The sequence below is a fragment of the Myxine glutinosa genome, chromosome 3 (genome assembly GCF_964187855.1).
Source record: "Myxine glutinosa chromosome 3, kmMyxGlut1.1, whole genome shotgun sequence".
Classification (NCBI taxonomy): Eukaryota; Metazoa; Chordata; class Myxini; order Myxiniformes; family Myxinidae; genus Myxine; species Myxine glutinosa.
The window spans coordinates 74,483,994-74,497,267 of NC_136263.1; the positions used below are offsets into that span (position 1 = coordinate 74,483,994).

The 13,274-nt window shown below is 44.5% G+C and overlaps 1 protein-coding gene across 1 annotated transcript in view; it reads right to left on the reverse strand.

Annotated features, from left to right (window-relative positions):
- Positions 1-1,549: 1,549 nt before the first annotated feature.
- The window catches only part of LOC137423434 (arf-GAP with dual PH domain-containing protein 1), a 135,274-nt gene continuing 123,549 nt past the window's right edge, over positions 1,550-13,274 (reverse strand). Inside the window, exon 11 of the mRNA XM_068110607.2 lies at positions 1,550-3,222. Within this exon, the coding sequence (XP_067966708.1) occupies positions 3,194-3,222 (29 nt within the window). The 3' untranslated portion in view covers positions 1,550-3,193. The remainder of the gene's footprint in view (positions 3,223-13,274) is intronic.

The window sequence follows — 13,274 nt, forward strand, 5'->3', positions numbered from 1 at the left end:
AAGGCCCTGAAGACCCAAAAGACCCCAAAGATCCTTACAGACCCCAAAATATCCTTTCAGACCCTGAAGACCCAAAATACCTCAAGGACCCAAAATACCCCAAAGACTCAGATAACCCAGAATACTCAGAAGACCCCAAAGACGCACAGGACCCAGAAGACCCCAAAGACCCAGAGGGCACAAAAACCCTGAAGACAATTAAAGACCACGAAAACCATGAAAGACCACGTAGACCCTTAAGACATCAAAGACCTGTAAGATGCTTTAGACCCAGTAGACCAGCTTGGACCTTGACCATTTAGAGCTTTAAACCACTTGGACATTTTTAGATTACAAATAAATAATATCATCAATATTACAAATAAAATTGTTGAAAAAAAAAAGTTTGTATTATTATGATTGGTGTAAATCATGACACCACAGCAACTCACGTGGTCATTAACCTCAGTTAAAACAAGCCTCTGCCTCTGTAGCGACATGTGGTGAGGCGTATGTAGTGAACTGATCCATGCTAGTTTTCTTGATTTTTTTATGGAAAACGCCCCAAACAAGGCATAAAGCCACTCAAGGTAAGGGGCTGTATTTATTACAAATGACATGTACTATTAATTGCTGACTAAGAGTGTCAGAGGGGCCACCACGGCTGTGAAGTCACCAGCAGCTGGAATAGTGGGACAACACAACCTCACGTAAAATATCATTGCACAATCCGTTCATACCATTGCAGGTTTTTTGACATCACAAAAAATGCCATACTACTTTGGGTATCTGAGAATAACTCATCAATATTTAGTATGGCTCCGAAGGAAAAGGCAATATGTGAAAGGCCTTTCTGACTACAAATTGTCATACAACCCTGAACTACCTTAACCAATAAGTTAATTTTGTTTCTGATATGTACCAACACTCGTCTTTAAGCTGTCTAGCTTGGGTTTGAATCTTGACTCAGCAATAAACTCAACCCAGTGTTTCACAGGCAGGCAGGGTGTGTGCCGTCACTCAAGTGGATGTTAAACTGGGCATTAGTTGGTGGATGTTAATGATTCCACACAGTGTCCTTTGCGGAAAGTATACGAGCTTTCACTGACACGCTGAACAAATGCCAAACTCCTGTCCTGACTTCCTGCTCGTGAAGTGGCGACCCGTCCAAGATTGTAACCCTAGCTATATAAACTGCTTTGGCATCACCGAAGCTCTGTATAGAGACATGGTATATGATAATTAATGTTTCATCTCATTTCAAACCTTCTTGATTATAATTTGGAATCAGCAAGTCTTCTCCTCACATCTCTAAAGTGGAGATTTCTTCACTCAATGATGTGGGCTCCCTTATTTTTTAAAGTAATGCTTACCTTCAAAAATCTGGTTGGAAGTATAGACTTACAACTGAAAATGTCTAACTTTGTGCACATGATGGATGACCAGTTGTCATATTGTAATGCCTCGTATCAGTCATGCTGAGACATCAATCGTAATAATTTCTCATCATAGCCAGCCCATTGACTGTGTCATTCAAGGTTTTGTCACCTTTACCAAGTCAACACCATAATGGGGCTCAAACTTTTATTTTCATATCAGACCATATCGTGGAGTATCAGAATTTCAGATCCTCGATGATATGTTCTCCAGGAATATTAAAAAGAAAATGGCATTAAGCAATGTAAGACCGCACAGAAAGAAAATGAAAATAAGGAAAAACAAACTCTGCTGGTGCTGTTCAGACCAAAACAACACTGATCAATAGAAAATTACATTCTCAAATGCCTAGCGACTTGACAGCCTTTCTTTGTTATATATCTCTACCGTTCTACGGGTGTTTAATGTTTATATTCCAGAAATGTCCACTTCACCACATCACTCATCAGCTGAGAGCAACAAATGAAATCACAACTTTGCTGGACAATACACAAAATATACTTTTGGTGATATTACAACTGTAAAGCTTCAATTTCATTTGAAAAATAAAACCATACATCAGTACAATGGAAATTAGTAGGAAAATAGCATTTAAGAAATTTTGAAAGAAATTCCCTGCTGAATAAATGACAGTGTTTTTCGAGGATTCCTTTGATAAAGTACGTAGCTCATATCACTACAATAACTGAAAAACAACAGCAAATGAAGGCCGGGATTTAAAAATGAAAACGGCGTCAAGTTTCACGATCTCTTATACCAATATTCTTGTGCACAAGGCTCATCATACACGTGTAAACAGTGAAACAACCCAACAATTAAAACAACAAATAATTATAACTTTACATGGCATTGTGGAATTTGGGGGAAAGGGGAGGAGAGATATGAAAAAATAAAATTGAAAGTGTAATAGAAGGGACGGTTGGAGATTGTCGATGGAGAACGAAGAAAGGGAGAATGGGGTAAGAGTAGAGGAGATAAAAGGAAATCAAAAATTCTGCAATTTTGTATAATTAATAAAAGAAAGATCCATTATAAGAAAGATCCCAGAATGAGTAGTGTCAATGATCCAAATAAGAGAACCCCACCTACCCACTAACCAAAAATATAAACAACTTCTAACATTTTCTTTTTCACAATATTTTTTCCACAATTCCACAATATTATACACATCCCCGAAGAACAAAGAACTATCAAAGATAACCAACGAAGATATTTAATTGGAATGAATCATGAGTATTTGCCATAAAACCTCGTGTGTGTGTGTGTGTGTGCTAAATGTTGCATATGCAATCATTGCTTCAAAACACATTTCGAAATGACCGATTATTCCAAAAAAAGAAAAGAAAAAAAGACGACGAATACACTTTAGGTATGTCGACGCACAGGCAAATTGTATGTAATGTTATTGTTGTACATTTTCAAGTGCCTCATCAAACTTTTTTTTATCTCCCCTTAAGATTAATAAATCAGAAAGAATTTTGCAGTTGAATGATTAGGCAGCTGGTGAGAAGCAGAATAAAAAGACAAGTCAGTGCTCACATCAAATCCAACCTACGCAGGCCTGCTGTCACACTGAAAACTCACTTAATGTAGCAAAAGTACACCATAGCGCACAACCCGAGCCAAAGCCTTGCTTGCAACTTGCTGGTACTACATTGCCATGCGGTTATCTTCATCCAGACGTGATGGCAGATGCAGCGACACCGGAAAGATGAGCCTGATAATTGTGCCAGCATGGCTTCAATGATACTACAGATGGCAGCAGGTGTGTTTATGTTCATCGCTTGTGCACAAAACGAGCTTCAGCTGAAATGCAAAGAGCATATACAAATTAGTAGGTTTCCTTTGGCTATCATAATGGGAAATTTGCCTTATTTATTTATCGATATGAAAAAGTTCAATTTCACAATATGTCGACTTTGGGACCTCATCAATGAAAACAGACTGGATATAGACGGAAAGAGAAAAATGATGTCACTTGGTTCTGGTTACATGTACAATTACCAAGTCGAGGGCCCCAAAGGCTGTAGTTAAAGTCCAGTGTATAGAAGTTAAATGTTATTTAACATTTGTTGCGAGTTGAGGATTGCTTGTTTAATAATTAAACCAAATTATTTTTACATTGGTCTAAGGCCCCTGGTGAGTGAGGAAGGAACCACCTTTCGAGGCCATTTTTCCCCCTTTTTCGGGCACCTTGGTCCCCTTTTTGAAGCAATGTTTTATGGCCGGATGCCCTTCCTGCCGCCAACCCTGTTAGTCGCCTCTTGCGACACACAAGGAATTATCAGTGAACTGGTACTCAATTCGCCGACTTCGGAAGGATGAGGATTGTACATAAATTACATGCATCGACATCGGTGTACTTTGACATTAATTGCAAAGACATCAAAATTTACAAACTTAAAGTATCTCAAAATGCAAAACTTGATGAAAACAACAGCTAAAACAAATTTGCAAGATTTCTTAATAAGTCTTCTTCATATTCTCATAATAAAGATTTGTTGAAAAATTGATGGCAAAAGCTCATTTGGTTAAAAGATTAGGCCTGGCTGGATACACACACACGATTGCAAAATATTGTCTTCCGCTGTGTCGTGGACCGGATAATGAACATATATGTTACATGTGGGATTTGAACCTGGTTTCTACAATATCGTGAAGCATGGATTCAGATGTGAATGCTAAACAGACCAACCAAATATCTTCAAAAGAAAAGGTCGATCTGAATTAAAAATATACTTGTAATGGAAAACAAAGTTCACCCTTAAGATAACAAAGGAGAATACAAAGTGCAAATCGGAGGCGGATTATGGAGGGGTTAGTAAGAGAGCAAAATTAATAAACCGGTCCAAAATGGGACTAAAACACCAGCAATAAATTGATTTTGTGTGTGCAGGTAATCATTTCATAAACATTTCATTCTGCAAAGTTTACTTGAAAGTCACGAGGGCGATTTCTCATTTGTGTTGTGGTATTGCGCACACATTCTCAATGGTGACGCTCTATCGTAAAAACTAGTTACCATGTACAGTGTATAAAGCAGGTGATAAATAAACAATGGAATATGGACTGGTGATGAGGCAAACAGGCCTTACAATAGTGGCACAGACATACACAGTGATTAGACAAACAGGCCTTACAATAGTGGCACATACATACACAGTGATTAGACAAACAGGCCTTACAATAGTGGCACATACATACACAGTGATTAGACAAACAGGCCTTACAATAGTGGCACATACATACACAGTGATTAGACAAACAGGCCTTACAATAGTGGCACATACATACACAGTGATTAGACAAACAGGCCTTACAATAGTGGCACAGACATACACAGTGATTAGACAAACAGGCCTTACAATAGTGGCACATACATACACAGTGATTAGACAAACAGGCCTTACAATAGTGGCACATACATACACAGTGATTAGACAAACAGGCCTTACAATAGTGGCACATACATACACAGTGATTACACAAACAGGCCTTACAATAGTGGCACAGACATACACAGTGATTAGACAAACAGGCCTTACAATAGTGGCACAGACATACACAGTGATTAGACAAACAGGCCTTACAATAGTGGCACAGACATACACAGTGATTAGACAAACAGGCCTTACAATAGTGGCACATACATACACAGTGATTAGACAAACAGGCCTTACAATAGTGGCACAGACATACACAATGATTAGACAAACAGGCCTTACAATAGTGGCACAGACATACACAGTGATTAGACAAACAGGCCTTACAATAGTGGCACAGACATACACAGTGATTAGACAAACAGGCCTTACAATAGTGGCACATACATACACAGTGATTAGACAAACAGGCCTTACAATAGTGGCACATACATACACAGTGATTAGACAAACAGGCCTTACAATAGTGGCACATACATACACAGTGATTAGACAAACAGGCCTTACAATAGTGGCACAGACATACACAGTGATTAGACAAACAGGCCTTACAATAGTGGCACATACATACACAGTGATCATACTAAAATATGCCATTTGTGTCTGTCTGTCTGATGAATTTTTGACGCCAATACATTCTGTCGTTACTCATCCAATCTCAACCAAACTTGACAGGATGACAAAGGGTTACACAATGAAGGTTGTACGCATTCATTTGCCCCCCTCCCCAAGGGGGTTTTCTCTCCCAGAGCGAGTTTGCTCGCCATTGCCGTCAATGGGGTTGCACGTTGAGGTGTATATAAATGTTAAATTAGCTTTATCGTGGCGTATTTCAGATTTATCGTGGCGTTTTTCCAAAGACGCTTTTAATAACAAAATTAATGATAATCGCATATTGTTAATGTCATTACAAAACAATATTAATACTAGTAATGTTCCACTTCCCCAAGGCGTTTTTCCTGCAGTGATGGCGTGTATAAATAGCTTATAGTTATAATGGCGTTTCTGTGGGAGCAACGGCTTCTACAGGAATTAAAAATACTAGTACCGACTGCAAAGCCACAATGAGCCGGCGAAGCCAAAGCCTCTTGCCACTATTTTACCCATCACTATGGCATCAGTAGGTTAGGTAGTTGATAGTAGGTAGGTGTAGTAGGTACCGTACCTGGTAAGACTTGGTAAAAGAGAAGAGCAGAGAGTCCTCCCCAATGGCAATACGTGCATACAATAAATGTCACAAGAAGCTTAAGGAAGTAACTATACGATGTGCTAGCTTAGGGCCTATTTTAAGAAATTTTAACTGGGCTTAACATACGTTTTCACAGTACCGTATGTGTGTCGTCTTCTAACTTCAGTCGCTGTCAGGCGCCAGGGCTGGTTCTCTGACTCTCCGGGCACGGCAGCTTCCTCCACCAGAAGACGTTAGCTTGCAGTGATTAATTCGGTGAATTCCGTCTCAACTTCGGATATTTCCGGCCGTGAAAAACTATCCGTATTTCTAAACTAAATATGTAAACCGCTTATACCATATTTCTGGCCGTGAAAAACTATCCCATACGGCCGTGAGATTTCTAAAAAATAATTCTTCGTTAATGTTAGAATATTTGATGCCGTTTTCACCCTCCGAAACGCTTAATAATATTTTTTCAAATGCTCGAATCTCATTGGTTCTGGTGTTTGATGACGATTTTCGTTGAAGATAACGAGGTTGGTCTTAACATATTTTAATTACTAATTAGAGGTTTCATTAGATTGTGAATCAAAGAACGACGGGTGAAACAAACTCCTATTGAACTTTTTCGCAATTGTTTTATGCAAACTTCCGCATCCGATCGATGGCGGTCTCCATTGAGTGATTTCATTTTAGAAATATTTTTGCAAATGCTCGACTCTCATTGGGTCCGGTGTTTGGTGACGCGTTTTGTTGAAGATAACCAGGCCCGTGCGGGCCGATGTTGGTCTTAAATTATTTAATTAATACATTGGAGGTGCATAAGATTGTGAATCAAACGATGACGGGTGAAAGAAACTCCTAATGAACGTTTTAAATTTGTTATGCATACTTCCGCCTCCGCAAGATGGCTGCCTCCACTGCGCTTCGGATTCTCGAGCCAAGGCATAATCAGGTTTTCAACATAATACGTACTCGTTCATTGACAACACCGGCTTCGCCGGCTATTATACACCACAAACACGTAAGCTTAGCTTTTTAAACAGTCGCTAATGCTCTTTATAACACTAAATGAAGAAATTTGGAGGAATCCCGACATCCGTGAAATAAGGTTTACTTACAGAACTGAGTGAAGATCTACTGTACTCTATATAACCCACAAATGTTGGGTTAATAACATGGCCCTTTCTGCCGCTACCGTGGCATTTTTCGTGGCGAACTTTTGAAACTCGCTCCTGCTGTTTCATACGAAACTGAAAGGGAGAAGCTCCGGTTGTGCTCCTTTACCAAGCAGCTAGCTAGCGCTTGCCAAGCCAGCCGTTCCTTAACGGTTTTGAATGGAGTGCTTGCTCAAATGCTTAAACCACTTGGCGATCTCTCCACAAGAAACTTGGTAAATGAACACACCACCAATGTTCTTGAGATCAGACCATAGATCGACTGTGATCTATGTACCCCAAGGAGGAATGACCTTTCCTGCCCCTCCCGGAGTCTGTGGGTGTACTAGTTAGACAAACAAGCCTCACAATAGTGGCAAATGTGGCAACCTGGTCTCCTGTCTTCAGGTTATAAAAGAGAGATAACCATGTTGTCAATGTTGGGAGAGAATGAGAGAAAAATAAAACGTATCAAAAAAAAGAGGCAAACTTTCTGGAAGATAGAATATAAATTGTTGGAAGAGTTGGAACCTGCCTGGAGGGCTTTGTCATACATGAGAACCGTGAGTTGGTAAGAAAAGTACAATGGCTGGACTGATTAAAAGGCTTACTGAAGAGCTTAGTGATACAAAGTCATACTTTGTTGAGAAACTTTATGGTGAAATGTTGGTTGGCGAACCTTATCTACTTGCTTTTCTCTTTGCCAGCTCATAATTTTCTGACTTTCCCACTGTCTGACCTTGTAGACTCTACCACAATGGCCTTGCTACCTTTCTGTGCATAATATGTGTAGTGAAAATGTATCAAAGTTGAACCCAGGTGTGATGCTCGATTAAACCACTGAGAGGCATCTACTGTATAAGACCTCGGACGTCCGCGACCTCGGGCCACTCCTGCGACATTATTCTATGACATGTAGACTCGGATGGTATGTACCCACTCATATTCTAGGCTTGCTTGCATTGACTAATATTATCGATCCTTCCTATATGATGCCAAGATCCTGATATATATTGCATGATTGTATTTTACAGGATGATGCCAGAGATCTGATTGTTATTAAACCTACCTATGGGACAAAGTTGTGGACTCGATTGATCCTCACAACACTTAATAACAATCAGTTCCACCGTCCACTCGAGGACAAGAGGCGGACATGGCGGGACACAAGATGATCCAGGTGCCGCAATTTGCCGCCGACCCACAAGCAACGGATTCGGCCTCGGAGCTGACGCATTGGCTAAAGTCCCTGGACAATCAGTTCAAAGCCCAGGACGCCGATGTCACTGAGGAAACGAAATTACAGGTACTGCAAACTAAAGTACACCACACCGTCTACAGGGGAATCGAACAGTGTATGACGTTCAATGCAGTGGTGGCGGAGCTAAAACGGATTTACATTAAGAAGAGAAGCGTGGTCTATTCCCGGCATCTGCTCGCAAAGCGGACTCAACAGCCCGCACAGTCGCTAGACCACTTCACACAAGAGCTGCGACGTCTGCTCGCTGAGAGTGCCCAGGAGGTACGGACACATGAGCAAGTACAGGACGACCTTGTCCGCGATTCTTTTGTCTCAGGGATCGGGTCTTCTACCGTGAGACAGAGGCTTCTTGAAGTTGAGGAATTGACGTTCACGGAAGCTTTACGGCTGGCTCACGTCTACACTACAGCTCGTGAACAATCTGACGCTTACGATCATACGCGAGTCACTGCGGGGATTTCTTGTCAAGCCCGACCGGAGAGGGCTACCGCCGACGACACGGAAGCCGACACGGCATCCCTGCCGGAACCCCTGGCTTCTCCCGAGGAGGACCCTGATTCCGGCTTGGTGGCAGCTGCAGCTGCGGGTCCAAAGCCCGGAAGAAACACTACCTGCTATTTCTGCGGGAATCGACAACATCCCCGGTCGGCGTGCCCGGCTCGGGAGGCGATATGTCATCTGTGTTCGACAAAAGGGCATTTTGCAAAAGTTTGCAAAAAAGCTGCGCAGGGAAAACGAACACGCGCGACAATGAATGTGCTTATCGCCGGGCCAAAGGGCCGAGCACAGAGCGGGGCGCCTCACCCGCCTTTGATGAGCGGCGTACCTCCTCGTGGGCCCCTTGCTGCGCGCTCGACCTTGTTGAGATTCACCGGACCGCCAAAACAAATGGCGCAAATATGCCCGAACGCGGAGCGACTGTCCTTGGCTGGTATCCGAACGTCTCATGATGGCTATGGGTCTCACCGCGCTACTCTAGCGCCATCCGAAGGCTGCTTGTACGAACTACAAGCGCCTGTTTTGGCACGGAAGACTGCAGATGGCTTTCAAACTACGCGCATGACACGAGCGCCCTCCGGAGGCTGCTCGAACAAACGAAGAACTGCAGCTGGCGTTGGATCTACACGCGAGGCGCGATCGTCTCGCTCTGATGGCTCGGCTTCTGCCGGACCGCCTGGCCTGGCTCAGGCCATCATCCCACTTATGATCGAGGTAATTTTTGCACGGGTTCTAATTGATACAGGGTCCACAGATAGTTATATCGATCATCGACTGGTGCAAAAACACGGATGGCCGATCCTTGGGACATGCCGTCGGATCTTTATGGTCTCCCAAGGGCTTAGGCTCAACACAAAAGGGGAATGTCGATTGAAGTTGGTGCTAAAGGGACGAATGTTTCTAGATGTACATCTCATAGTCTTACCTGCTTTATGTGCTGACATCTTGTTAGGACATGACTTTCTTAAGCGACACGGACGTTTGGAAATGGAATTTGGTGGTGCTGATACCCTGGCTGTTTGTGCACTCGCAGGGATGGAAATTGAGCCTCTGTCGCTGTTCCCCAATATGACCACGGACTGCACACCGGTAGCGGTAAAATCGCGGCGCTACTCACGAGCTGACGCACAATTCATTGCGGAAGAGACTGCCCAGCTCTTAAAGGAAGGTATCATAGAACCTAGCCGGTCGCCGTGGCGGGCACAGGTCTTAGTGGTGCGAAGTGAGGCGCATTGCAAACGAATGGTAATCGACTATTCGCAGACGATTAATCGATTTACACAGCTAAATCGCCTTGCGATCGATTTACACGCCTACCCCCTTCCGGGAATGGACGCCCTGGTTCGACAGGTGGCCCTGTACTCAGTCTATAGCACTCTCGATCTACGTAGTGCGTATCATCAGATCCCCATCTCCGAGGCAGACCGTATCTATACCGCGTTTGAATCAGGTCAAAGGTTATACCAGTTCACCCGACTACCTTTTGGGGTGATGAACGGGGTTGCCTGTTTTCAGAGGGCTATGGACGACCTCATCGCTAAGGAGAACTTGACCGATGTCTTTGTATATCTGGACAATCTTACGGTTTGCGGGCATGACCAGGGGCATCATGATGCGAATCTGAAGCGCTTCCTCGAGGTCGCGCAGAGGTATCGCTTAACCATGAACGAGGCTAAGTGTCGTTACTCCCTGCGCACGATAGATCTTCTGGGGTACACCGTGACCCACGGCTCTGTTGCTCCTGATAAGGAGCGTCTGCGACCCTTGCTCGATATGGCCCCGCCCTGCGATCGAGCTTCGCTGAAGCGTGCTCTCGGGCTGCTCGCCCATTATTCTAAGTGGGTGCAAAATTTTCCGTGAAACTCCGCCCCCTTGTGGCCTGCGACGCATTCCCCATGAGCCCAGCCGCCTTGGCTGCCTTTAGGGGCCTTAAGTCCGACATCGCTGGCGCCGCTGTGGCAACGATCGACGAGAGCAAATCTTTCGTCTCAGAAAGTGATGCCTCGGATCATGCGATAGCGGCGACTCTCTCCCAAGGGGGGCGCCCTGTGGCTTTATTTTCGCGGACTCTCACCTCCGCTGAGCGGAGGCATTCGTCTGTCGAAAAGGAAGCGTATGCGATCGTCGCGTCGATTCGGCGATGGCGTTCGTACTTGCTCGGGCGATGCTTCCAAATCATCACGGACCAACAAAGCGTGGCGTTTATGTACGACACCTTACATGCTTCAAGGCATTAAGAATGAGAAAATCACTCGCTGGCGTATCGAACTCGCCGACTTCTGCTACACCATCAAATATCGCCCGGGGAAGGATAACCTGGTCGCCGACGCTTTATCGAGGCCGGCTACGTGTGCGGGTCTCATCACTTTGGAGGGTCTGCGCGCTTTGCACGACACTATGTGTCATCCTGGGGTGACGCGTTTCGCTCATTTTGTGCGTCGTGGTAATCTGCCGTACTCGATTGCCGTACCGGGTCTGCCGCGATTGCGCTGTATGTGCGGAACTCAAACTGCGTTTTTACAACCCTCCCATGGGGACGCTGGTCAGGGCTACGAGACCGTGGGAGAGATTGGCGATGGATTTCAAAGGCCCGCTGCCGGTGTCGAGTAACTCTCGTTATCTGCTCACTATCGTTGATGAGTACTCGCGATTCCCTTTCGCTTACACGTGCACAGATATGACGGCTGCCACAGTCATACAGTACTTGCAGAATTTGTTTTCTATGTTTGGGTATCCGGCCTACGTGCATACTGATCGGGGTGCGGTGTTTCTGTCCCAGGAAGTGAGGTGCTTCTTGCTCCAAAATAATGTCGCTTCGAGTTACACCACTCCGTACAGACCACAGGCGAATGGGCAGGTCGAACGCTTCAATGGGATCATATGGAGGGCCGTCATGCTAAGCCTCAGGACCCTTGGCCGGGGCCTAGATAAATGGGCTTGGTCGCTACCTGCGGCGCTGAACTCGATCAGGGCTCTACTATGTACGGTCACCAACCAGACTCCTCACGAAAGACTGTTCCACCACCCTAGAACCTCGGGTAGTATCCGATCTTTACCCAGTTGGCTCGCTGAGCTGGGGCCGGCGTATCTCAAACGTGCGGTTCACACGAGCAAATACGATCCCTTCGTGGATAAGGTGCAGGTACTCCAGGCTAATCCCGAGCATGCTCGTGTGATGACGGCGGATGGACGTGAGTCCACTGTCTCCGTACGCCATCTCGCCCCTTGTGGGGTCATCGACCCTTATAGGGATATCGACGAACCGATTTACGAGTCTATGGACTCTCCCGAAGCTCCCCCTATGGAGCATCTGCTGTCCCTCCCTTCGCCAGATACACCCCTGCCTGAAGGCACTGAGGTGCCCCCTCCGACACCTGCCTCCAGCGGCTACTCCGATGCAGGGGACTCCGGGCTTGGGGATGTCGTACCCGGTAGTTTCCGGACCCGTACTGGCAGGATAATTCGCCGCCCGGACCGCTACGGATGGACCGACTGACATGGATTGCAATCCCTAATCAATTAATGCTGACGCACGCTTGATTCCTGCCTAGTGGCAGTGTAGTTCTAACGGCGGGGAGAATGTAGTGAAAATGTATCAAAGTTGAACCCAGGTGTGATGCTCGCTTAAACCACTGAGAGGCGTCTATAAGACCTCCGACGTCCGCGACCTCGGGCCACTCCTGCGACATTATTCTATGACATGTAGACTCGGATGGTATGTACCCACTCATGTTCTAGGCTTGCTTGCATTGACTAATATTATCGATCCTTCCTATATGATGCCAAGATCCTGATATATATTGCATGATTGTATTTTACAGGATGATGCCAGAGATCTGATTGTTATTAAACCTACCTATGGGACAAAGTTGTGGACTCGATTGATTCTCACAACAATATGAACCTTCTGTCCATGCCTTTATTTATGACTAGGAGGAAGGCCTGTCAAAAATTATGGGGCCAAGAGCACCTCCCCTCCCCTCCACCCACCCACCTCACTCACCCCCCGCCACCATCACAGTACAGTTCTTAAAGAATATAACTCACAGGCTTGTGTATTCACTTTTGTTCCATAAAGAAAAGTTTGATTATGGTATTTTAGAAATATGTTTATTTTCAAAGTATAACAAAATTTCAAAAAGCAAGTAAAACATTTCTATATTCACAAGCCATACATTTATCGGATGTGATCAGTTACTTTATAAATGATGTCGATAGGAAAAAAAAAAATCATCTTTCTATCACAGAAGTTCCTTCAGAAGAAAAATGCCAGGAGCTCTCCAGTGCAACTTTCTCACCATTAACCATGGCCAAAAATACTATTATTG